This window comes from Drosophila ficusphila, unplaced genomic scaffold (genome assembly GCF_018152265.1).
Source record: "Drosophila ficusphila isolate 14025-0441.05 unplaced genomic scaffold, ASM1815226v1 contig_106, whole genome shotgun sequence".
NCBI classification, from domain to species: Eukaryota; Metazoa; Arthropoda; class Insecta; order Diptera; family Drosophilidae; genus Drosophila; species Drosophila ficusphila.
In genome coordinates, this window is record NW_025063993.1 from 2,684,642 (window position 1) to 2,711,362 (window position 26,721).

Below are 26,721 nucleotides of genomic sequence, written 5' to 3' on the forward strand. Positions count from 1 at the left end.
TTTTGAATTAGCCAGAATTTAAACCAAAAAAAGAGGGCAGATTTATTAATGTGTTATTCTACTAATTGCACTGAGAATTTATTTTGCAATATTTTTTGGTTTTATAAACGTAATACAAAAGGCTATAGGCTTTGCTGGGAGGACAGGAAACTGCGCACTGATTTTTCACTATCACGCCGGCTGGAATTACCCATTAAGCTTTGTTTTTTAACCACGAATTCCTCCTCGTTGCAACTTATACATTTACTTAGGAAGTTAAGTAGATCTTTGCTCCTAAGTTTTTCGGCAACATCAACTGCCTTGGATAAGGCATCACTAGTTCCTTCGATCTTGTGGAGAGCAGCATTGGCTTTAATTATTAAAAGGTAGCTGAGAAACTGCCAAATGTTGCTGTTACAGTTTTTAGACTCTAAAACAATTAATATGGGTATTTATATGTAAAATGATGTCAGTAAATAAACAAACCTTCGATTGACTTTCGTGCACTAAAGCAGCATTCATCAAATCGATTTGATTGAAGATGAGTGCTTCCAATTTGATGAAGTAGGTAGCACTTTTCGATGGAATACTTGGCGAAAACCATACGCTTCTCGAATCTGTTCAGCACTTGACTAAAAATCAATGTAAGCGTAAAAAAAATACTAATTTTAATAAATAATAAAGGCATTACCGATATTTTGAAAGGGCTGGATCCACTGTCTCAGTTCCCTGATATGTACTACGATCTCCAAATACGAAGTGTTTTACCTCCATAGATTTATCCATAGGAAAACGAAGTAAGCGGAGCAGGGCATTTTTATCTGCGAACCGGAAGTTCTTCGGAACCGTATACTGATCTACGTAGGCCAACGCCAAGATGTTGTATACCTCGTTCAAGAATTCGAATTTCCACGGCATAATCTTGTTAGTTTTTTTCACCACATAGTCTCCCATTACTTCCTCCACGTAACTGGTTAGTTTCTGCAAGAACAATTAGGTAACTAAAATAAATTAAGAGTTAATGGAAATCTTACTGTTAGGTTCTTAGTTTTTCGTAAATATCGAATGCTTCGCAACGCACTGGCCATGTTTCGTCTCGTTTGGTATTGAACTCGAAAAAGATATTCCTGCCGAAATTTGTCCATTAATTTTTTGTTTGTAAACTTCTCGTAGCGTATGTTGTACATGGGACTGCGTGCCTCCAACATTTTCTATAAAATATAATTAATGTTTTAAGGTACTGATTTGTTGCTTAACTTGGTACCCACCAAGAATTTTTTAATCTCGTCATACTTCTTGAAAGTGAGAGTTTTTAAATACTCATTACTTTTTTTACACTGGTCCAAGGATAAGCTCGGATTTCTAAGAAAAAGGGATTCATATTATCAACAAGAAAGGAAGCTAGCTTCGGCAAGCCGAAGCTTATGTACCCTTGCAGTCATTAAATATGTCAAACTAAATACATAAAGGCTAACAACATCGAATCTATGACGATTTTTCTATTATTTACCATATTGTTCATATGACAGCTATGTTATTTGATATAGTCGTCCGATTTTGATAAAACTTAATATGTAACTCAAGACTCATTAGAAAACTCTATATTCCAAAAATCATGATTGTCTGATGAAAAATGTTATCATTTTATTTCCGTTATTTCTATATAGATTTTTCGATCTTTCCTATGGCAGCTATATGATATAGTACTCCGATTTTTATGAAATTTTTTTTTCTCGATTTAAGAGTATTTCAAAAACTTGATGTTCCAAAAATCATGCTCGTTGCATTAAAAACAACAACATTATAATTTTTGTCCATTATTTATATATATATTTTTTGATCTCTCCTATGGCAGCTATATGATAGAGTTATCCGATTTTGATAAAATTTAATACGAAATTCAATAACAGTTAGAAAACGCCATCTTGAAGAATTCAACTTGATCTGATCAAAAACAACGGCGTTAGAATTTTTCATTTCATTCCCTCGTATGGGAGCTATCCGATATAGTCGGCCGATCCGGCTCGTTCCGACTTATATACTGCGTGCAATAACTACACAACTTTTGGAAAAGTTTCAGCGAGAAAGTTTTAAAAGTGAGAGACTAGTTTACATAGAAACCGACAGGAGGACAGACGGACAGACAGACAGACGGACAGACGTATTCCGACTCTGCTCGTGATGCTGATCAAGAATATATATACTTTATGGGGTCTGAGGTGTCTCCTTCACTGCGTTGCAAACTTCTGACTGAAATTATAATACCCTTTTGCTCTGCAAGGGTATAAAAAACAAGAAAGGAAGCTAGCTTCGGCAAGCCGAAGCTTATATACCCTTGCAGTCAATAAATACATAGGTCGAACAAAATGGATAAGGGGTAAGCAACATTGAAGCTATGACGATTTTTCTATTCATTTTCCATAGCTATGATATAGTTTTCCGATTTTAATCAAATTTAATTCAAGAGTCGTAAGAAAACTCAATATTTCAAAAATTATACTTGTCTGATGAAAATCAACGATGTTATAATTTTATTTCCGTTATTTCTATACAGGGTTTTCGATCTTTCCTATAGCAGTTATAAGATATAGTGGTCCGATTTTCATGAAACTTTTTTCTCATATGAGAGTTGTTAAAAAACTTGATATTCAAAAAATCATGCTCATGGGATAAAAAAACAGCGATGTTATCAATTTATTTCCATTAATTCTATATATTTTTTTCGATCTCTCCTATGGCAGCTATATGATAGAGTTATCCGATTTTGATCAAATTTAATCCGAAATTCAATAACAGTTCGAAAACGCCACCTTGAAGAAATCAAGTCGATCTGATCAAAACCAACAGCGTGAGAATTTTTTATTTTATTCTCTCGTATGGGAGGTATCCGATATAGTCGGTTGATCCGGCCCGTTCCGACTTATATACTGCGTGCCATAACTACACACCTTTTGGGAAAGTTTCAGCTAGATAGCTTTAAAACTGAGAGACTCGTTTGCGCGGAAACGGACAGACGGACAGGCGTACAGACGTATTCTGATTCTACTCGTGATACTGATCAAGAATATATATACTTTATGGGGTCTAAGGTGTCTCCTTCACTGCGTTGCAAACTTCTGACTGAAATTATAATACCCTTTTGCTCTGCAAGGGTATAATTAAGGTTAATTTTGTAAGAGTTCATTTCTGCACTGGCTAGTTGGGGGGTCCTTCGATAAACCTATCTTTAAAACGTAAATGGCAAAGACCACTTCATCGATTCCAATAAACATTTTTAAAAACGGTTGCAAAAGTTATTCCAAACCTACTCTAAAAATAACCCGTTATATTCTAATAAAGCAACAAATACACTTACTTTCGAACATGCTTAAGAAATATTACATCGATCCATGACCTATCCAAAAACATTTGATTGAGCACATCAAATGCACGACTCCTTCTCGCGGCTTCAAGGGGTGATAGCATTACATCCTTGAAAAAAGTATTTGTATTGTAATTGTAAAAATTAGTGTTCTATAATTACACACTTCGATTTCTGGGATGCTCAGAATGTCGCATTTTTCCTGTTCTTTTAATATTTTCCAGAGAGGTCTGGTGTCTTGTTTGAACTTATTTAGAGCTTCCTTTAGTTGCACTATAAGTTTTTCATTTTCAGATATAAACTGAGTCATTGATGGGCCACATGCATCTTCAATATTTGCATCCACCTAGAAAAGTTATAAAAATTATAAAGAATTTATTAAACTGCACTTGAAAGCAGTCTTACCACAATTAGACGTTGCTCGAAAATTTTTGATTTATTACCAGTAAACAAACGGAAGTTATCGTGAAGCTCGGCTTTGGCGTTTTCCAACTGGCTCAGTTCATAGAGGGCATCGCAGATTTCCAAATTAATAGGAGCATCATTGCGTTGCAAAAGTTTTAATAGCCCTGTGAAGTGCATCAATTTAACGATATTAAGTTTGAAAGAGTGCGGAGATATGCCTACGCTTCGCTTCCAAACAGTCATTCAAAGCACTTTCGGTCAGCGCATTTTTGCGTTTGCTCTGACTTCGACGATATAGAGTCGTAAAGTCTTGAGGTCCGAGTTTGAGGGCCTTGTCAAAGTAGTGCATGCCAAGATTTTCCCGGCGCCGGCGACAATAATACGTCCCCCAGTCCTTATAAATGCCCTGTTCAATTTCCGGGCTCCAGTCTATCTTAAACCATATTGGTATAGCTGCTTCAACGCCCTGAGTCTGCGGAATATAGCCATCCGGTTGTATTATAGAAGTCATTTTATGTTTTTTTTATTTATTTTTCTTTTGATGTTTTTTCGATGAATATTTGAAGAAAACTGAATCACATTTTAAGGTAGAGTCAAATTTCAACTTTAACTGAAACAATCCAATTATTCGGCCATCCGAGATCAATTGTTTTTTCAGTTTAATTCGGAGCTACAAAGAAAGCAAGTAATATTCTTTATATCTTGTTTACCTTTTTTCAGACTTCTTGACAAAGCTGTAATGCCTCCGAAATAGAGTAATGAGAAAAGCTTGCATCCTTATTAGGCTTGCATGATTCTGAAGCACTTCGGTTTGCCCTAAAGCCACAAGTATAGCTGAAATTAGCTCCCACATGCAGTTCCAATAGGAAGGCCAGTAAATCGAGGAGTTCGGCTTCAACGCCTGCGCACTTTCCTGCCGAATTCCCTTATCCCTCGAATTGGCCAGGACATCTGGATATGCAAACAGTTGCTTTCCACCTGTCGTTGGCCAAGCATCCTGCGGGATATCGCTGTGACTTTGAATCAACTCGAGTGTATGCACTAATTACGAAAACCAGAGTGTCAAAAGAGTCCAATTACCAAGTGTTGAATCAAATGCAGTTATGAATGGACTAGGAGGCTGTAAATGTGCAAACTGAACACCAGAGAAAAATTGTTGGTAATTCCAAATCGTTCGATTCAAAATAGTTTGCTCAACTATCTTTTACTGAAATCAGGAAATTATTTAAGCAATTAAAAAAAAACTTAATAGAATCACAAACAAAAGGTATTTTTAATTCAACAACTAATTACGAAATTAAATTTTATAACTTATCAATATTGTTAATTATTTTCCATACTCTATAGTCTCTCTCATTTTTAATAACAAATATTTAAACATAGGTAAGAAGCAATGGTTCGAAAAATGTTTAGGAAATTCATATATTGCTTCAATAAAACCTCTGAAAACAAATATTAAAAAAGCTTTTTCAAACTGGCATTACATACTTTTCCACATTGTTCAATGTGCTATTTAAGGATTTCGTTTTAAATAGCATACCCTTATGAATGCATTTTTTTGCGTTATTAAAAATAACTAAAATTAAAGCTTTTGCAGTGGGATCATATGTCATTACTTGGCTTTGGGTGCCAACACGACACTTAAGCTTTCAATAATACAAAAAGTACCCAGGACCCCCTCACTTACTTAACTTCATCTCCACTCAATAAATCCAATAAAACAAAGCACCTGGAGACAAAGTGCTAGGAAAACTCCCAGATGTCCATACATAATTGTGTTCAACTTTAGCGACACCTGACATCTATTGCACATGTAAATATATATACCAACTTAAGGGTCTCGGCACCTCAGTAATTAGCAACACGTGGCTGGGCCACTGGATGGGGTTACCGGAGAGAGAGGTGACCAGGGGGGAGGTGCTGGTCACCGGCTAAGTGTCCCTAATGACCAGATGCTGGATTGGATTGGGTGTCTCGAGAGTGCTACGAGTGCTCCTCTGAGTCTAAATTGGCTGATTTACTGGTGTCCTCGGAGGCTGCTCCTAATGAGGCTCCTGCTATTTATTATTTTATTATCTTTCAGACTGTCGTAGCCGAGCTGGAAGCTGGCTTCCTAATTACACGTGTGCTTCTCTTGCTGTTTGCATAGTTCGTCAAATTAAATTCACGTCTGAGCACACTTAGTTGGAAAGTTTGCAAGTGCGTAAAATTCTATAGTTCGCTTCGCTAAGCCAAAATGTCTCAATGTTGTGTGTCGAGCTCGACTCGGCTTCATGTTCACAATAATGACAAATTCTGTGGCCAACATACATGCAAACTTTTCTGTTTGCGAGTATTCGCAGTTGCGTATAAGCTATTGTTAGCCCCATTCAAAGTGGCCTATTAAACCTGGCAAATTCCTGCTGCTGCCAACACTTCCAACCACAATACTTTGCACACTTTTTTTGCACAGTCGATAAAGTTTGTTAGTGACTTGTGCAAGCAGATTTGTAATTATTAATAAACCCTTTTAGACGAATTTATAGATATTTAGCTGCTTAATCTGGCTTACAAAATTAACTGACAGCAATTAAGTTGTACATCACCCGATTTTGTATTCTTAGAGAGCAAGATGGGTGGCAGTAGATAAGATAAAATCTTCTTATGCTAATAATGGCCAGGAGTTTGTATAGGCTCTAGAGCTTTTTATTAAATTAAATAGAAATAGTCCACGTTTTTTGGCCGCCTCTTTAGATTGCTAAAACTTTTGGGGGGCATAATTTCCTCCTTCTCTGGACTCAAAAATTAATGCTTGTTGACATTCCAATTTAATCTGTGTGCAAGAAGAAAAGGTATCCGAGTACGCTCGGAATACTTCTTTGAAGTTCTCTTTAAAATGTGTAACGCCCAGGGCCTACAAACCACAGGGGTATTTTAAATTTACTACAAATATTTCTGAGCCAAAAAATTGATTTTGATTTTAAATTGATCATAATCCTAATACAAAATGTTTGACATTAGCTTACGAAACTAAATAGGTATATTTAAAATAATAAGTAAACAAACCTCAAGAACTATTAAACAGATATTAGCAAGTAAAGCATTTTTTATAAAAAATTTAACAGTAAATGCTTTTCAGATTTTTTACATTTTGAACAAGTTCCTAAGTTTGTAGTGTTTGTTGCATTTGTTTAACATTTGATATACTTATCTACTAATTTAAGATTAAACTTTGTTGTTTTTGACGTAAACAAAAAAATTACTCATTCTGCGGCATGAACACCATGCCATTTGAATTTATATATCTTTTATATGTACATGGTGTTTGTACATACATATATACTCCCATGTATGTATTTATTTACAATTTAGCCTAAACCATGCCTTCTTATCTTTTTAGCGCTAGACTGCGGACAGTAATCTGTGGGCATCTAAAAGATACAGTGGCTGTATTATACGATAGCGCAGCGCGGATTTCTCGCAACCCATAAAAAATTAAACGGAAATCGTCGTGTGCCATGGGTTATTTTAGATCCAACGGCAGCCGTTAATTATTATTTTACACGGAATAAACAAAAACATTGAATACAGTTTTAAAATGAGTTTGTCGACGGATCCCACACTTCTAGACCTAAATACAAGCTTTAGCACTATACCACGATTATATGCGACTAGTGTTAGTTTGGAGCCACCCAACGATCTAGAAGCCGAGGATAATTATGCCTGCGGCACATTCAACTGCTCCCCCACAGAGTTTGTGGCTTTTGTTCTTGGTCCGCAGACCCTACCACTTTATAAGGCAATTTTGGTAAGATTTTTTTTTCATAGATTATTATTTTATTATAACATTTTGATCAGCAATTTACATATCGTCAAAAAACATGACAATAATATTATTGGATTAGATTTGTATTAGGTAATCTATTTTATGTATGATATTTTTTATGAGTTTCTTAAATGCTGATAAATAATTTATGTACAATATTAATTGCGAAAGTTGCCAAAGCCCTTCTGAAGTAGAATAATAATAAATCATTTTTGATTGCCTTTAATAAATATTGTCCTTGAGATCATTAAAAAACCAACGCCTAATGTAAACTATCTTTCAGATAACAATTATATTTGGCGGAGTTTTTATAACCGGGGTCATAGGTAACCTATTGGTGTGCATTGTGATTATCCGACACTCGGCAATGCACACGGCGACGAATTACTATCTGTTCAGCTTGGCGGTCTCAGATTTGCTGTACTTACTCTTCGGTTAGTGAATTTGGTGCCACATCAAGTAAATCCTATAGACCATTCCTAATTTACACAGGGCTACCAACGGAAGTGTTTTTATACTGGCACCAATATCCAGATCTCTTCGGCATGCCATTTTGCAAAATTCGAGCATTTATTTCTGAGGCGTTAGTATGGATACTTTTTATTAAAATGCAAATGATGTGAATGAAGCTCTTTTTCAGGTGTACATATGTCTCCGTATTTACCATCGTTGCATTTTCAATGGAAAGATTTTTAGCCATTTGCCATCCATTGCATTTATATGCAATGGTTGGTTTTAAACGCGCAATTCGGATAATAACAGCTCTTTGGATCGCAAGTTTTATAAGTGCCATACCATTTGGATTGCTCTCCGATATTCAATACCTGAAATACCCACCAGGTATGCCACTAGTTTTTTAACAATTATATATTTGCCTCATAGCAGAGATTTTGTTCTCCGAGTAACTTTTCGAATGTTAAAACAAATTTCAGATGATTCGCGCATTGAGGAATCGGCGTTTTGCTCCATGTCTCCTGAGATTGTAAATGTTATACCCGTGTTTGAAGTATCCTTTTGCATATTCTTCGTGATTCCAATGATACTTATAATATTACTTTACGGGCGAATGGGAGCGAAGATTCGCTCGCGAACAAACCAAAAATTGGGCAAGTAGATGGTTTTATTGGTTCCCAAAACCCAACCTTATGTGAATCATTTAGGTGTTCAACATGGCACCAATAACAGAGAAACACGAAACTCACAAATGAGAAAGAAGACAGTAATACGAATGTTGGGTAAGCTTCGCCTTATGAGAAATGCCAATGCCAAATCCAATACTTCTTCCCCATTCAACCAGTATAGCCGCTGTGGTGATAACGTTTTTTGTGTGCTGGTTCCCATTTCACCTGCAACGACTTATATTCCTATATGCGAAGGATCTGGATAATTATCTGGATATAAACGAGGCGCTCTTCTCCATTGCTGGATTCGCGTACTACGTTTCTTGGTAAATGCTTGTATTGTGGACTTAACAAACTGTTAACCGATTTTATTGGCAGCACCGTCAATCCAATAGTTTATAGCGTGATGTCACGTCGCTATAGGGTCGCATTCAGAGAACTCCTCTGCGGAAAGCCAGTGGGCGCGTACTACAACAGTGGATTTGCACGGGATCACTCGAGTTTTCGGGACAGTACAGCCACGAGTATGGGAAACAACATCCACTATGACCGGGTCCACTCTGTAAGTTATTTTAAGATAAATATTAACCCAAAATATATCTAATGTATCTATCAGGTTCATGTAAGGTCAAGTCGGCATCAAAGTAGCAAGAACGAAGCTGACCCCTTGTCTGCAAATCGAGTGCTGATAAAGAAAACGTACAGTCTGCCGCTTCCAAAGGTTAGTATTCAAGCGAAAATTCGAGGGTTTTTGTACAACATCAATTTGTATTAAAGGTATTACAGAAAGATGTTGTTATTTCGGCATACCATTTTTTTCATTGAGTTTTGCCTTAACCCACTATCTCAAAATTTTTGTTAAAGTAGAAAGAAGGCCTGTTAAATAAATCAAATGAAGAAGTCATTTTATCCTGTGTCAATTCCACAAACTTTTTAATTCCCAGTGCTAAAGTTGCTTAGCACTTTTGTTTTACCCTTGTTTAGGTTTACTTGCCTTTGTTTACATGTGTACCTATGGGAACATAAGTTTTTTCGATACATGTCCAATGAATTGTTGGAATTCCTTGAACTCGAAGGGAATAAAATGTCACATTTTAACATTGAACTACTTGATTACTTTTTTTATTTGCAGAATTCGGATTCTGCTGTCCTAAGCACAACTGACATTGTCATTGTACTGGAAAAAAACTCCACTGCTCGACACACAATTTGTGAGGAACCAAAAGTTGAAAATGACATTTGGATCGAAAACCAGGAAACTTGTATTTAAGGACACTTTAATTGTTGAACTTTTAACGAATCACGAGTGAAAAACCTAAGGTTAAACGCAAAGTTTTATGTTAAATTTAGTAATAGGACTAGGATTATTGTTTCTAGGAAATGAGTTAGTCTGTTCTAGGAATTGGACTAATTTTAATTAACTTCGCACACATGAAGATTAAATTATTAGGACCACATCTCATCTTACTAAATAAAAAATGAGTCAACTTTTATACTTAACAGCATTTGTATTTTTACCGTTTTTACCAAATATTAATTTTCAAAATATTTGACAATTAAAAGAATCATATCTCCTGCAGAAAAAACAGTCAGCATTTTTTTCATATTTTCGGATTCGTAAAACAAAAGAATCCCAGAAGTTTGACACTCTTTGAACTACAACTTTTTAAACAACCACAAATAACAGGGCTTTTATGAATGAATACATTAGGCATGATTACGGTTTCGAGCGTTTTGCATAACAATGATCAAAATTATCGTTTTCATGGCTTGTTCTCTCGAAAAAAGCAATGCCAAATTGACGGCAAAAGCGAAAGTCGTACCCATTATCCCAGTGTTTATAATTAAAATAAATTTTCACTTTTTCTCAAAGATAAAAAGGCAGAGGTAAATAAACACAACATTTCAAATCCCTTATCCCCCGATCTGGCATTCTGTGTAAGCCAATTAAAGTTCGGACTTTGAGGAATTTTCGAGCCAGATGCCACCAATTACGCATAGGGTTATTTCCCGATCAGCTCCAAATTACTTTCACCTGCACTCGACGAGATAACCAAATTAAAAGTAAATCTGGCAAATAGATCTATCGCATCTGAAGCGATACCACTGTGCCCCGGGGTTCGAGTGTCTCGGCCTCTTCATCTCCGAGTGTGAAGTGATCTCTCGGTGATCTCTCGGTGGCCACCACATCCACATCCACATTTCCTCTGTGGCAGAGTCTCAAAACTGGTTTAATGGCCATTCCGACAAATTCCAGCACAGCTGGCTCAGAAACGTTCCATTTGCAACTCAGTTGCTTTCCAACCGACGACACCGCCGAATTTCGAGAAGAAAGTGATCGGATGGTGGAGACCCTCGATTGATTAACGGTTCTTTAGCGTTCGAACAACAGGCTCCGAGAAATGTGCTCATGTAAAGCCACTCGGTTTTGAATAGATCACTGCATCTTGGTCCGAAAACATTGGCTGTGGCTTTGACTTTGGTTTGGTTTTGGCTTTGGCTTTGGCTTTGGCCTCGGCTGCATTGCCGCGAGGCGTTCCATTTTTATTTTAAACGACTGGCCGGATAACAAAGAAAGTGAGATCAAGTCTGCGAGATCGTGGCGAAAGAAAAAGAAGCTTCGCGTTCGTGTGCGTGGTTAATTCGAAAGAAACTTTTTTGCTTTTGGCCGCGGAACAGACAAATGTCAAATACCAATAGACCGTCGTGGAACTAAGACGCGCCCGTCGCCCGTCAAAGACCCTAAGAAAATGTCGCAAAGTGTCATCCAATCAACCCCACTTTTCGGGGCTTTAGTTCTGTCAATTTGTCTATTCAGCCAAGTGCAGTGCGATGTGAACGATCCGAGGCAAGCGCGGATTATGCAGTTTTTAAGTGAACCCCAACCCCACTTCAATCACAACCGACCACCGGGTCCTGGCTTATTGCCCCGGATAAGATCGCGTTCGGATAACGTACCTCATCTCTCGGGGAACCCAAACAAATTCCTGAGATCTCCGCAACCTGCAACCGTTCAGCACATCATGCGTCGCGAGCATTTGGGCAACTTTCCTGCGAACGACCAGCACCGGAGATACCACTTCGACCAGAATCAGGCCGGAAGATTCGCCCACGTGAAGGACACTCCTGTGCTGGACGTCGGAAAGAACCAGTTCCCACCGCAGTACCCTTCCGAGCAGTACATACAGAACTTCAAGTCCTCGCCGCGCTTCAATGGCAACGTGATTATGAAGGACCAGAAGCCAGTGTATGCACCCATTCAGCAGCACGCGATCCCCGTCCAGGCCTCCCAATATCTGCACTATCCCAAGCTCTTCGGGCAGCAGGGTGCCAGCTTCAGTGTGGTGCCTTCCCAGCAAACCGCCCTGCAAAACAGTCAGTTCCCCCAGGACCCGAACAGTTACTCCGTTTACGAGGACTCGGACAACCTGCCCAAGCAGGGACTCAGTCAGGGGGTCAACTTCCGCCAGGCAGTGCCTCCAGCCAAGGAGTCGAAGGAGGCGCAGGAGTACTTGCAGTTCATGAGCACCAACGAGTACTTCCTGCCCAAGAGAGACCCCGATTACAAGAAGCTGGATGCCGAGCGAGACCAGCAGAAGCAGCCCCACCACCAGTATCCGCTGCAATACAATCAGCAGCATCAGCAGCAACCGCAGCAGCTGCAACTCCAGCAACTGCAGCTGCAGCAGCAGCGACCTCAGCAACATCAGCAACCGCTAAAGCAGCACGTTCCCTATAAGACCGGTGGTCTAGACAACTCTGCCTCCTCCAGTTACAACGAACCCATACAAGTTTCCGATTTGTTCTACCAGCAAGATCCCGCTCCGGCGAATGCGGCTGTAGTTCGCGGCAGCTACCAGGCTGGACAGGATGTTTTTGTGGTGAAGTCCGATGGCAACAAGGCGGTCAAGCATGTAGTCTCTACGCCCATGTCGGTCCAAACATCCACTCAAACACCGCCGAAGAGCCAGCACCTGGCGAAGAGCCACAAGAGCTTCACGCCGGAACCTCTGCGGTTCGAGTTCACCGAGCAGGACGCCATCAGGGGATCCATGAAGTACACCCAGTCCCCGCTGGCGAATCAGTATTACTACGAAACGGTGGCCCAGAGTGTCCGCGAACCCGCCAAAGCTTCTGCCCCGATCCTCGAACTTAGCAAGCCCATCAAGGAGTACAGTGACGATCCGGAAGACAGTGCCGATACTGAAGGTGGAAAACAGGTCGGTTTTGGTTTGATATTTTCCTAAACGGAAAAAACTTTACTGGGAAAAGGAAAAAATTATATAAAAAAATTGTTGAAAACTATTTTTAGAAATTCATGTTGAATAGATTATGTTATATTTTGTTCTTCTTTCTTGGGGCCTATTTCAACTTGACTTTCAGTTGAACCTAATATTTTAGTGAAGCATAGCTTTCAACATTAACCACAGATATTATAAAGGAAATATAAGATTTTCAACAAAGGGTAAAATTATAAGATTTTAAGTTTTGGAAGAGTTTAAAAATTAAAAATGGCTTAAGTCCATATCTGAATTTTTGGAACTAAAAATGTTTCACAAAGAACCCTTACAAGAACATTTATTCTGCACTAGATAGCTATATAACATTTTAAATTTTTGAAATATTTTCAACTTTTACGAAATCCAGCAAGAGGAACCGAAGGTGCCAAATGGAATAAGTTCTTCACCTCCTGATGATCCAAAGGACACGGAAAGTTACTGTGAGAAAATCTGTGCTAATGTGTACGATGAAAACGATGAAATCATTTGTGGATCCGATGGATATATGTACACGGGGGAAACTCAACTGCAGTGCTATTCGTCTTGTCTCAACATAAGTAAGAAGTATTGCTAAATAATTTATTTAGTTTGTGACGTAAATGTTTCCTTGTTTCTTTCAGGTGTGACGATAAAAAGTAAAGGATCATGCTCATAAAATACTAAATACTAAAATAAAAAATTATTTATTTTAATTTAATGTGTTTTAGCGATTACAATAATTTGACAACCAGTCAGGTATAGTTCTCTGTTATGCCTGACTTCTGTCATTGGGAATGGTAGGGTTTTGTTAAACGTGATTTTGATTTTGATAAAGTATAAGAAATATTGTGCATTTTTAACTTTGCTATCTAAGAGCAAAAAAAGTAATCAAATCATTAAAATACTATATGTGCATGAATATTCCCATTGCATATTGCATATTAACATACGATCCCAAAAAGAGTTCGAAAAATAAGTTATAGTAATAAATTATAAAATTAAAAAGTGCAAAGTGTGTTGTTTTTTATTCTTTAAAATTTGGTAACGGGCTAAAAATATAAACAAATAATATAATAAAGGAATAAACAAATACATAATATCAAATTAACCCGAGTTGATTGCTATATTTACAGTCAGTATTACAAAAGATAACTTATAATCTAGTCAGTTATAACTTATAAGAAGCATTTTCACTAGCCTAATTTATTTAATTTGATCACTCGATAGACTTAACCAAGAAATCTGCTTAGAAACTATCCAACATTTTTTTAGAGGACTTTTGGTGTATGTACATACATATGTACATTTATGTGCATATTCCAGATCAGGATTATCAGCCGAGTCGGTTTAGCCGGCATAGTTTATAGAATTTTAAGTAAGTTACTGGTTATCCATCCTATCTCTATGTAAGCGCAGTGGTCATTGACTAATTTTTAAGTTTTTTTTTTCGAAAATTTGGCGTAATTTATATCGATTCAAATGCTGACGCCACTCTATTTAGCTTAACAGAGGCCAGCTAGCATACCTGTTAAATGCATAACATATATATTAGCCGAAACGACAACAGCGAGCCTGGTGGCAACACCGCCGATAACACTTGTGTAACAATAATGCGCTATCGATATATCACGAACACAAGTAAACCCAGTTGCTTTGTAAAATTTTTGTGAAAGTAAAGGGAATTTCAAGCTAAATACTTTAATTTTTCGTTGACTCTCGCTCGCGTCCCATGCAATTGCTCACCCTTGTATCGGCGACCGAATCCCTCGGAGGAAAGGCAAACCCCCTGCGTTGTAATATGAAAACCTTCTAACTCGTATTACCTTTGAACACCACAATCGTTACCAAAAAACCTCGATGCGAACGGTTGGATAGTAGCAGTGCGAGCCGTAGTCCCCAACCCAAATCCCAATCTCGTCGAGCGGAGGACTTCCGGAAGGAGTGGAGCGGGACCATGACATCATAGCCGTTGCATATGCTTCCTGCCCCGAATCAAATGTACATAAATATGTATGTATAGCCAGCGTACCGCACATACGCACATATGTATATCCCTCGCGACAGAACAGAAAAGCAGAGCAGAACAAGTGACGAACGGTAGTGCAATCGAAACTAGTGATTCATGGAAAGCGTACACCTCGGCCGCCAGGAGATGGTGGTGCTTCCACCCAGCTGTAAGCGATATTTCAGACGTCGGCACCCAGCAACGAACACAAATGGGTGGGATGGTCGCCCCATCTGCTACTGCCCCTTTTCCTGCTTCTGTCAATACCCCCCTTCCACTAAAAACTGGCTTGGTTTTAACCTTGAATCCCCTGCCCTCCAGTACTCATCCGAACGTCATGCCTATCGTTCTAGATTAAACGTGGTGGTCTGCTGCTGAAAATCTTGCAAAATTGGACAAACCCTTTGCGACTTTGTACGACAACAAGAGGTCGTACCTGCGAACCGTGCTCGGAAGGGAAGCGCCATCAGCGAAGATGGTACTACCTCCTGCACCACGCAACCTCAAAGGTAAGTTGAAGTCAGAGATAATTGATTGGTAACCTCTCAGCCGTTTTAAAAGTCCCAAAAAATTTTCCTCATTAATAGTAAATAGTGTGTTGTTCACTACATGTACAGTGTACACTATGTAGTTTCGTAAGCTTTGTTTAGCCCAATAAATAAAAGTTGACACATGAAACCTTTCGTAACTCGCAATAATTGTTTATAAACAGTCCAATATATTTACTGTATTTAATTTATCTAGGCAAAAATATAAATAACTGACACTTTATTTTATTTTTTTCAGGAATACCTCCATTTCTAGCGAGGAGCAAACTGTGCAGGGAGCTAATATACAAAAGTCGGGACACCGTTCGTTTAATAGGTCTGCCTCCTCTAGGCAAAACCCAAACCCGACATCAAAACTAAAAGACGCACTAAGCAGAAAGCCACATCGAAAGCAGGACGCACTTTCTGCACGCACGAGCACCAGCAGCACCGCATCTATTCAACCATCACCCATCGAGCCAGCTTCCTCTCTGCCCACGCTGCACACCACTCACACAACACCGGCTTCCAGCAAAAGTAATCTTTTTGTGCGGGTGCTGCGACGCTTTTCAAGCAACTCCCTTTCCGGCAAGACGGCGGTAAACACGAAAAACGAAGTCGACGCACCAAAGGTCAATGATAACAACAACGGCGCTCTGAACAAACAGCAAACAACCGATGTAGAGGTGCTTTGCTCACAGGAGAACCAGCGCAGGGAACACAATGAGGACAAAATGGATGGCAATACAGAGCCTGCAGATGCCAAGAGCCACCAGAAAACTGGTTTAGCTTCGAGCAATCCTAAAAAAGACAAGACGGTCAAGGGGACGTCCCAAGCGGTTGTCTCAGACACAAAAAAAATGGAGGCCAGGAAGTCCTCCTCGGACACGGTAATCGAGCCGTTAATCAAGCAGCAGGCGCCTCTACACTCATCCAAGACTACGCCCACGACCCTAACGGCGAACTTCGTCCAAAACATTCGGTTTGTGCGAAAAAATGTGGAGCAGTCGGGCAGGAACACCAATCCACTACAGTTCGTCGAGCTTGAGACGGAGTTCCCTCGTGACTATGATGACAACATTGAGATGCTGTCCCGAGAGGCGGAGCACCTTGAGGAACAGTTCCGCACGCCTACTCGGTCAAATGCTACGGATGCCGCCGCCCACCAGGTGGCCGGCATCATCGACAACATTATTACCGAAGCGTCACGAAGTCTTACGATCGAAAAGACTGAAGACGATGTGCCATTGAAGTCCTCCACGAAGCACTCGAGCGGCGTCAAGCGCGTTGGTTTCCAGGTCGAGGAAAAAGACGATACTGAGATTCAGAGCGAAAAGCAGCCAAAGAGCATCGATGATATAGCAAAGAAGTCGGAAAGCGCAGAGGCTAGCGCGGAGGAAGCTACTGTCACCGGGTCCTCCACGGATGCATCTACATCACTGCTGCCCTCCACAACAACGGTGTCCACCACATCTTCAGCCACATCGATTACAAAGAGCAAGAGCGATGAAGACGATGATCCGGTGGCCATGTCTCCGTGCGGTCGTTTCTTCAAGTACGACAAGGAGGTCGGACGCGGTTCCTTTAAAACCGTTTATCGCGGCCTGGACACATTGACGGGTGTTCCAGTTGCCTGGTGCGAATTATTGGTATGTTAAATAATAATAGACAATTCACTAAAATATTTTAAACAAATTTATTATTATTATTATTATGTAGTCAAAGTTTTAAAATAAGAAAAAATCCCAATGTTACTTTCGTTTCTATAAATGCAATATTTGTTTTCAACTTTATAGGACAAGCAAGTGAAGAAAAGCGAACGCACCAGATTCCGCGAGGAGGCAGACATGCTGAAGAAACTTCAGCACCCGAACATAGTGCGCTTTTATACGTATTGGGAATTTCCAATAGGCCGCAAGAAGAATATAGTACTAGTCACCGAGCTAATGTTATCTGGAACTTTAAAATCGTAAGCGTTTATTTAGGGTTGAATTGTAGTAAGAAATACAAGCCTTCATTTACTTACAGCTATTTGAAACGATTCAAGAAAATACACCCAAAGGTATTGAAGTCATGGTGTCGCCAGATCCTGAAAGGCCTCAACTTCCTGCATACTCGTCAATTTCCTATAATTCATCGTGATTTGAAATGTGATAATATTTTTATAACTGGCACCACTGGTAGTGTTAAAATCGGCGACTTGGGCCTGGCAACGTTGAAAAACCGCTCCCACGCAAAATCTGTGATTGGTACTCCGGAGTTCATGGCCCCGGAAATGTACGAGGAGCACTATGACGAGTCGGTGGATGTTTATGCGTTCGGAATGTGCATGTTGGAGATGGCCATCTCCGAATATCCATACAGCGAGTGCAAAGGTCCTGCGCAGATCTATAAGAAGGTGATCTCGGGCATTAAGCCCGCAGCACTGGCCAAGGTGGAGGATCCCAACGTGCGGGACATCATCGAGAGGTGCATTGAACTAAAGAAAGAGGATCGTCCAAGCTGCAATGAGCTTCTGGAATCGGAGTTCTTCGACGAAGACATCGGTATTCGCGTGGAGCCTACTGCCTCAGAACAGTTCCTTTCCGATCCAAGCATCAGCATTATCGAGTTTCGACTGCGCTTCATGGATCCCAAGAAGCGCTCGTCCCGCCACAAGGAGAACGAGGCGATTCAGTTCGAGTACAACATCAAGCACGACGAGTACGAGCAGATCGCGCAGGAAATGATGAAAGAAAATATTATATCGGAGGATGATTCTCGAGCTGTAGCTCGACTACTGAAGGTACAAGTCGTATCGTTGCTTAAGGAGCGGGCCCAGCGTCAAACCCAAATTAAGCTCCAAAACGAAAAGTCGCGCCTGGAGAAATTAGCACTGCAGAAACAACGCGAGAGTTTGCCTACAAATGTCGACGAAGATGAGGAAGAAGAGGAGGAGTCTGAAGACGAGGAAGATGGCGTGAAGTGGAATCAGCGCCTGCAGCTTAGGTACGACCTGCTCAACACAGATTCGGAAACAAGCCTAGCTCTTTCCACGAACAGCGTTGAGCCGCAGCAACTGCCCACACGCTCGAACACTTCGATCCCGAATAGCGGCATTCAGCAGCCTGTCCAGGGTCCAGTTCCTGGAGCCGTTCCGCAGTTGGTTCCGGTGCAGCCGCAGGCTATTGCCTCATCGGCCATTCCCATGCAACAGATGCCAACCGTGCACTACATTCAACCGCCGCAGCTCGCCTCGTATCAAAACCCGAATCCGACGATGCAGGAGATTAGCAACAACCAGGTCATCTCTCCGACAGGTACCCAACAGATGCAGCAGCAGCAACCCGCTGCACCCACCGTTAATCATCAGATGGTGCAGCAGCAGCAGGTCAACCAACAACAGCAGCAACAAATAATGCAGCAGATGCCACAGCAAGTTCAAGTGCAGCAAACTGTTCCGCAGCAACAAACACCAACAGTTTTGCCGCCACAGCAGCACGAACAGCAGCCACAGCAACAAACACAACCAATGGCTGATCAACAAAAGAGCCATCAAATTCCTTTGCAACAGCAATTACAGCAGCTTATGCACACCAATGTGCAGACGCAAGACCTGGCGCAGCAGCAACAAATGGCACAGCAGCAGGCCCAGCAATATTTCCAGCAACAACCACAGGCGCCGGTTGCACTACATCCAAATCAACTTGCGCAGCAGCAACAGGCATATGCCATGCAGCAGACAAGCCAGCAGCAACAATTATCGCAGCCACTTCAAATTCAGCAACAGATCTTACAGCAGCAACAGCAAGCAGCGGTCTCGCACCAACAACAGATATTGCAGCAACAGCTTGCCCAGCATCAACTTCAACAACTACAGCAGCAACAGCAGCAGCAGCTTCAACAACAGCAGCTCCAGCAGCAACAACAGCAGCAAATTCAACAACAGCAACTTCAACAGCAGCAACAGTTCGTGCAGCAATACGCGCAGGCTATGCCACAGCAGCAACACCAGCAAATAATCCCTGCAGCACAGCAGGTGATGGCACCGCAGCAACATCAGCAGCCTATGCAAATTTCAGTTCAGATGCAAGTGCCACCCACTTCAGTGGCGCCTGCAATGCAGCAAACATTACCGCAGACCTACAACCAGCAGACTCCGCAAGTGGCGCTTAGTGATTCCCAGCAGCAGCAACATGGAGGTTTTTCAACACTTCCTCCGCAGCAATCACAGTTTGTGCCCCAGCCTACACAGCAACCAATACAGTTGTCCATGCCCTTGGAACAGCAATTGCAGCAGCTGCTGCACAGCCAGCCACCCCAGCAGCAACAACCACAGCAGCAACCCATAAACCAACAGCAGGGACAACCTTTGGTCCAGCATCAGCAGCCTTTGGTCCAACAGCAAGCACAACCTCAGCCACAGCTGCCCCCCGTTGTACAGCAGCAACAATCACAGCTACAGCAACCTCAAGCAGAATTACATACACAGATTACATCACAAGTCCTGATTCAGCCGGAAAATCCACAGCCAGTCTTGGTTAGCCAGGAACAGGCATGCGCATCTGAAGGCATGTCAGTAAATAGCTCCCAAATAAACATTGAAGGTGCACCCAAAGTAGAGACCCAGGCATCTGTAGATGCGGAAAAGCAGCAGAAACAAAGCACGGCGAACCGTTCCCAGAAACCAAGGCGCTCCAACCGGAGCGGCAACGAAAGGATTCCCAAGCTAAGTGTAACCAGTGTTGACGAGGGTAGCGTCATCAATTGTCACATGGAGAATAAACTGAAAACGATTACATTCAAATTCGACATTGGGGATGTTAATCCGGTTGAAATCGCCAATAAATTGGTAAGTAAAATCCCTGATTCTAAAAACATTTAACCATTTACTATTTTACTTTTCAGATCGCCCAAGATTTGCTTTCTAATTGCCAAAGTACAGTTTTTGTGGAAATGATCAATGAAATTGTTGAGCAAGTCAAACAGAATCCCAATCAAATCCCTATACCGACCAATTATCGCCGCAATATTGAAAAGGTACATCACTAAACAATACTCACAGAAAAACTATTCGTACGAGACCTTTGCGTTCATAAAACGCAGAAATGAATACTGTTTGTTGGATCAACAAGTACTGATGAAAACAAATAATTCTCCGATTTGAATTTAGAAATTTGTATAAAACCATAATTTCCTGGGTGATCTATTTTAGGCCAATCCGATCTTTTGGGAATGTTAAACCCTAAAAGTGTTTAACACGCATTAGGAATACATTTTTACAAACATAAATGTATTTGTCCATAGCCGAATTTTACTATTACAGATTATACAAGTTTATTTCGGGTATTTCACACCTCATTCACATTTCATTTAGACTTCTTTCTTTTGCTCTGAAAATCTGGGATTTGATACTAAAGAATTTATTTATAACGGTTTCGTAAATTACTTAACTAAGCGTTTTTAATATGTATATCACAAAATCCATGTTTTTTGATTGTCTATCCCAACTATAACAAAGCAGGTCCGACACGCGTCTCTAACTCGACAGCGTTCCACGTTTAGGTCACACCAAAGACATAGATCTGTAAGTGTTGAGTGCACTGGGCTTATGTAAACACTTATTTTTTCTAGCTAAAATGTTTCTTTCCCTTTGAGGATTTTTCTTTGATTCTTAGACTTGATTCAGAAAATAACTTATGTTGACGTGAACTTTATATTTTCTCGTAAATTCAATTTCAATTATTTTTAATAATTCACCTAAAATAAGATTCCACAGTTATAGACAAAATATAAAAGTTTAAATTTAAAAGTTAAATTACAAATTTTATTTTCGACTCCTTTAATTTTACTTATATGGATCTTAAAAAAAAAATATTATTCATATATTTACAATAACTTTTGGTACTACGCCCGTTACAAAAACTTTAAGATTTAGTTTCTGTTAAACTAGGTTTTTTTTTATCAGCCAAATGCCCTTTTTGTTTAAACTCCTGAAAATGTAAGAGATTTAAACTTTGCATCAACTTCATTTATATTAACTTCATTTTAGAAGCCTAAACTAGGAACATTATTACATTTTTTCTGCTCCTTTTAAAAAGTGGAATTAATAAATAAATTTTATTTCACTTTCACTTAAAATCTTAAATTTTTATTTAAAATGTAATGGCACTATTAATTTTTGGTTGACTATTTTAACTTACATATAAAAAACTTATTCTAGCGGGATGAAACCGCCAGCGACATTACTAAGATGTTCGAACCCACTATTCATGGTGTTGAAACGCTGCCCTCTGGCGGGGGAGGTGTGGAACCATCGAACCCCAACCTGACTTTCGAGGCCAGGCCAAATGTGTCCAACATAACGAACTCCCAAGAACCCCAGCTAAATGTTGGAACTCCGCCGACAACCACTTCGACCATGTCTTCCTCATCAACCGCATCGAGGGATGCGCCAAACAGCAGCAATGACGTAACCATTGGGTCTGGTTCCGTATCTCGAAAGACAAGCACAGCCTCGGAATACACTTCGCTGTCAATAGACTACATGCCAGACAGCAACATAACTCCGACTGGCCCGGAACCGCCGTTCGACGATGGCAGGGATAAGTCACAGACTGCTCAACAAAAACCTTGCTCCCTTGCAATCGCTAGAATGCAGAAGCTTTTGGAGTCTACTGGTGGAGGCGCTCCTCGCAGCCTTAATCTGCCTTTGAATCGTCACCTAAAGATTCAAGAGGATTTAAAACACACCAGAAGTCTGGACGACTTGACCGCAGTGAAGATCACATTTGACATGCCCAACAAGGCCACACTGGAACCTTCGGAGAATGCTCAGCAAACCACTGCAGTGGAAGCTGAGAAGACAAAAGAAAAGACAGCCCAGGCAGGGGCAGCCCAGGGTACCGGAGCTGCCAACACTCTAGAGCAGTTAAAGATAGAACTCGAAAATATAACTCACGCCCACGCTTTTGCTTCAGCCGTAGTGGCTTCAATTAATAACAGAGCTCCCCACCAGGCCTCGCCGGCGATGTCCTCACTGAAGGCTTCTGGACAACACCAAACACAAGAGGTAATATTAAAATAACTCCAGTAGAAAAAACTTTCAGGAACCCATCCAATTTAATTACTTAATTTTTTTTAGATAAGCAAGTCAAACAACGGAGCTGGAGCTTCGACAGCCTCAGTGGGTCAGAATACTCCCACTGCAGCTCTGACATCCGCCAGGGGCTCTGGCTCCTCCGTCTACAATTCGCGTCGCACTTCCATCGACAACAGCATGGGTTCCGATGTGCACTTGCACACTGCCACTAATCTTGAGGGTACGGTCAGTAACTCGGATCCGACTCCAACTGAAGCATCAGTTGGCATAACCATAGGAACGAGCCACGAGAAGCAACTGTCCAAGCAGCCAAGTTTGGAAAAACCATCTACCACATCAATTGCGACCAACAGCAGCGATCCTCCGCATAGAAATCCCAGCAACGGATCAATTAACCAGAACTCAATAGCAGATTTAGAAAAGAAATTGGCAGCCTTGCGAAATACCGAAAATGCTGAAGATGTAAGAATCGAAGTCTTATCTATTTTCCTCTCCTTGTCAACAAAAATATATAATTATGATGAATGATTTCTTAAATTTACAGGCTGCATCAGTCACTTTGTCGGTAGTGCCAAAGCAAGTCGAAGAGGTCGCAAATCCGAGTGCCCGAAAAATATCACGATTTAGTGTCAGTCGTGTGCAGGAGCAGAAAACTTCAACCGGTGTGGAGGAACCTGCACAAGGCCAACTAAAAATTGACCTACAAGCTGCTGGCCCTGGTGGCCAAATGCACACCCATGGCTCGGTACAGAATGGCAGTGTGGTCAATACTCCAACAGAAGTCATCAGCTCTCCCATTCAAAATGTTCCGCTGGCCATTAACGGAATTCAGTTGATTTACCAACAGCCCCAGCCGATTCACCAGTTATCGGGGGGAACCTCGACTTCCACCAGTGGAGCAGGGGCTCAATGCATAGTGGTGCCCCAAGTTGTTAGTCAGAATGGCACCCAAATGCAACCAATTTCCAATCTACAGCCGCAACAGCAAATTGTGCATTCGAACTTAGCACAACAGCCACAGCAAACACCACTAAACGGCCATCCACCGATGGCAAATACTCTGCAGCAGCAGCAGCCACAACCGCAATCCATACCGATGCAGCCGATACCGCCACAGCAGCAGCAACAGAACCAGATGCCTCTTATGACCCAGCAACAGATCCTAATGCAACAGCAACAAGGATCCCAGCAGGGATCGCAACAATTTAACATGCCGGGCACACAGCAGCCTCATCCGCAACATCAGTTTGTTCAAACACAACCCAACCAGCTTCATTCGCTTCCGCCTCAGGTGGTGAGCATGGCCCAGGGAATGCCGCATCAGCTCCCACCCATGCAGACTATGTCGGCCCAGCAGCAAATGATCTCGCAACAACAGCACCAATTGCAGATGCAATCGCACATGCAGCAGCAAACTGTTCCTGGAATTTACAACCAGCAGACAGGAGCTCATGTGGCCGCGCCCCAAAACTTTTCAGGAGCTGTCCCCAGTCATTTGTTGCAACAGTCGCCTCTGATGGCATCTCAGCAGCCTGCACAGCCCATGCAACACGTTATGCAGCCGATTTTTAATGCATCGTCTGGGGAGGGTATGTAAAATATTATATAGAAACAAAATAATCAATAATTAATTAATTAATTTGGTACTTTTTGGTACTTTCTATTGTAGTTACCGAAGAGCCTGTTTCTCTAGCAGCTACACATCCGCACTTGTTACCAAGCGATATACAATCTGTAAGATCCACCTTTACCTAATACCTGCTTCTTTACATTTTACAATATATTGTTTTTTTTTTCCCAGGATATAAAGCACAATTTAGACTCGTTAGTAAATCAATTGTGCAATACGCGCTTGGGAACTAACCAGCACCAACGGCTGTTGCTGTTGCGTCAAAGACAACTCATAGAAGAGGACGAGCTGCGTCTTAAACATTATGTGGAATACGAAAAGTTTCAAAAGGCACTACGCCAATGTAAGTCTTCTAAGAAAGTAGTAAAAACCATTTTCTAACTATTGTGGATTTTCAGCTATTAGCACAAACGTTCCAGCGACTGCAGCTTACTATTCAGCAGCTGCCGCACAGCTTCCAACTAATTTGGCAGCTCCAGCAGCTCCGTCCTCATCGAACTCGACATCCACTAGCTCCGCAAACACATAACTGCGCTAACTGTTTTGCTTTATGCACCTTTGACAAGCCATAATAACAGCTCTACTCTATGTTCTCGGCAATATAATTGGCTCGAGTACGAGGACGTAGATCTGGAGGTAGATTTAAGTAAAAAGTTGTCGAATGTTACGGGGTTGTCTGTAAATATTAGTCAAACGCTTCTTGTTGATATGCCATTGTTTTATATTTTTCTTTTTGTTCTACTTTTGATTAAAATTTCCTAATTTCCAATCTTGGCTTTTGTTTATTTGTTCAAAATAAATATTAAATTTTTCTATGAACTTTTTAAGAAAATTGTACATTTTATTAGTGAAAAACTGTAAATAAAAGTTTCGATAATGTAATAATATAACAATGCCTATAGGAATATTACATATATTTAGTCATCATCTATTCAAAGTGATGTATACATACTGCGTAGTTACTAAATAAATAACTTATTATACCGAAACGTTTCTTTTTACACCTTGATTAGGGTCGGCTGTCCAATAAATTTCAGATAAGTACAATGAAGGAGTATTGGCATCCTGCTATCGCCTACAAACAATTCAATTGTTTTGTAGATTTAAAAGTAAAAAGTAATTTATCATTATTTCATTAAAAAGCTCGATCTACAAAGCTCTTGTTGTATTACTTTTAAAAAACACATTAATGTAGCTCAAAAAACTTTTTATTTTCTACTAGACATTTGGAGGTAAGAAAATCAACGTATTTTTATAATTCTTAACCATATAAAGGGTATTTTAAAAGAGGATTTTTTGATTTTCTATGTCAGTATTTCCTAAAGTGTGGGTCGCGACCCACTGGTGGGTCGCGGGTAGATTTTTGGTGGGTACTAATTGTCATATAGATCTTTCAATTTTTTGTGTAGATGGGTCGCGGTCCCGAAAAGTTTGGGAAACACTGTTCTATGTCATTCGAAAGTTATCCCTCTAGGAAGAAATGGCAGGAATAACATTAAAACACATTTTTCTTGAAACAATTTTTGTTGTATCGCTTTCAAGATTTGTAAAAAGTGATTTGAACGATCGCTTGGTGAACATGTGTAGTAAAACAGTAAGACAATTGAAAACAGAAAAGGAAGGTAGCTTCGAAGAGCCAAAGGTTATAACCCTTGTAGTCATCACAAATATTAACTAATAAGATTTTTCGTGTAGTTGTTTTGATCCTTATAACATTGTCAATAAAGTGTTGAGGCAGGTTCTCAGGTTTTTTTTTTCTCGATTTAAGACTATTTAAAAAACATGATGTTCCAAAAATCATGCTTGTGGGATTAAAAACAAGGACATTATAATTTTTTTTCCATTATTTATGTATATATTTTTTGATCTCTCCTATGGCATCTATTTGATAGAGTTATCCGATTTTGATAAAATACAATCCGAAATTCAATAGTTGTTCAATCAATCTGATCAAAAACAGCTGACTGAGAATTTTTTATTTCATTCTCTCGTTTGGGAGCTATCCAATATAGTCGGCCGATCCGGCTCGTTCCGACTTATATACTGCGTGCAATAACTACAAACCTTTTGGGAAAATTTCAGCAAGATAGCTTTAAAACTGAGAGACTAGTTTACATAGAAACAGACAGACGGACAGACGGACCGACGGACAGACGTATTTGGATTCTGATGGTGATGCTGATCAAGAATATATATACTTTATGGGGACTGAGTTGTTTCCTTCACTGCGTTGCAAACTGACTGAAATTGTAATAACCTTTTACTCTGCAAAATATAAAAACAATTGAGAAATTATTTAAGCCTATTTTTTTTCTAGTCAGATTTTAATGTTAAATCAAGTCGTTTGGTGATTGCGATCAAAAATATATGAATTAATATATAACTTCGGATTTTTCAGATCGTAAATGACATCATATTGCAAACTTCTGACTTAAAAATTTTATATCCACTGGGCAAAAACACAAAATGTAATATTTTTTGTTGAATCTATAATAATTTGTTGGTGTATTTTATGTCGTCGCGTTGCGACTTTCTTTCCTCGCAAAAT

General features: G+C 40.3%; 4 protein-coding genes across 6 annotated transcripts; 3 read left to right on the plus strand and 1 right to left on the minus strand.

Annotated features, from left to right (window-relative positions):
- Positions 1-45: 45 nt before the first annotated feature.
- Positions 46-4,321, minus strand: LOC108088926. Its single transcript, XM_017186948.2, has 9 exons — positions 3,968-4,321; positions 3,746-3,909; positions 3,507-3,686; positions 3,335-3,450; positions 1,248-1,341; positions 1,014-1,190; positions 671-960; positions 466-611; positions 46-409 (listed from the first exon to the last, which is right to left on the minus strand). Exons 1-9 carry the CDS (start codon positions 4,254-4,256, stop codon positions 123-125), a joined length of 1,743 nt encoding a protein of 580 aa, XP_017042437.1. The 5' UTR covers positions 4,257-4,321; the 3' UTR covers positions 46-122.
- A 2,842-nt stretch (positions 4,322-7,163) lies between these two features.
- On the plus strand, positions 7,164-10,203 carry LOC108088930 (neuropeptides capa receptor). Of its 2 annotated transcripts, XM_017186952.1 has the most exons (10): positions 7,164-7,532; positions 7,834-7,984; positions 8,043-8,133; positions 8,191-8,390; positions 8,483-8,656; positions 8,711-8,785; positions 8,853-8,997; positions 9,050-9,233; positions 9,288-9,392; positions 9,804-10,203. In XM_017186952.1, the coding sequence occupies exons 1-10, from the start codon at positions 7,323-7,325 to the stop codon at positions 9,939-9,941; spliced, it is 1,473 nt and encodes a 490-aa protein (XP_017042441.1). In that variant the 5' UTR covers positions 7,164-7,322; the 3' UTR covers positions 9,942-10,203. The 2 variants fall into 2 exon arrangements, with proteins under 2 accessions (XP_017042441.1, XP_017042442.1); XM_017186953.1 differs by lacking the exons at positions 9,050-9,233; positions 9,288-9,392; positions 9,804-10,203 and having other exon boundaries at positions 8,848-8,882.
- Positions 10,204-11,127: 924 nt separating this feature from the next.
- LOC108088929 (ataxin-2 homolog) lies at positions 11,128-13,942 on the plus strand. The gene is made up of 3 exons (XM_017186951.2): positions 11,128-12,891; positions 13,319-13,508; positions 13,572-13,942. The coding sequence occupies exons 1-3, from the start codon at positions 11,422-11,424 to the stop codon at positions 13,604-13,606; spliced, it is 1,695 nt and encodes a 564-aa protein (XP_017042440.1). The 5' UTR covers positions 11,128-11,421; the 3' UTR covers positions 13,607-13,942.
- Positions 13,943-15,314: 1,372 nt separating this feature from the next.
- LOC108088881 (serine/threonine-protein kinase WNK1) lies at positions 15,315-25,162 on the plus strand. Of its 2 annotated transcripts, XM_017186875.1 has the most exons (12): positions 15,315-15,444; positions 15,722-17,111; positions 17,259-17,431; positions 17,491-20,293; positions 20,350-20,481; positions 20,966-21,028; positions 21,665-22,513; positions 22,586-23,005; positions 23,088-24,132; positions 24,213-24,277; positions 24,345-24,516; positions 24,572-25,162. In XM_017186875.1, exons 2-12 carry the CDS (start codon positions 16,197-16,199, stop codon positions 24,700-24,702), a joined length of 6,768 nt encoding a protein of 2,255 aa, XP_017042364.1. In that variant the 5' UTR covers positions 15,315-15,444; positions 15,722-16,196; the 3' UTR covers positions 24,703-25,162. The 2 variants fall into 2 exon arrangements, with proteins under 2 accessions (XP_017042364.1, XP_017042365.1); XM_017186876.2 differs by lacking the exon at positions 20,966-21,028.
- The last annotated feature ends 1,559 nt before the right edge of the window (positions 25,163-26,721 follow it).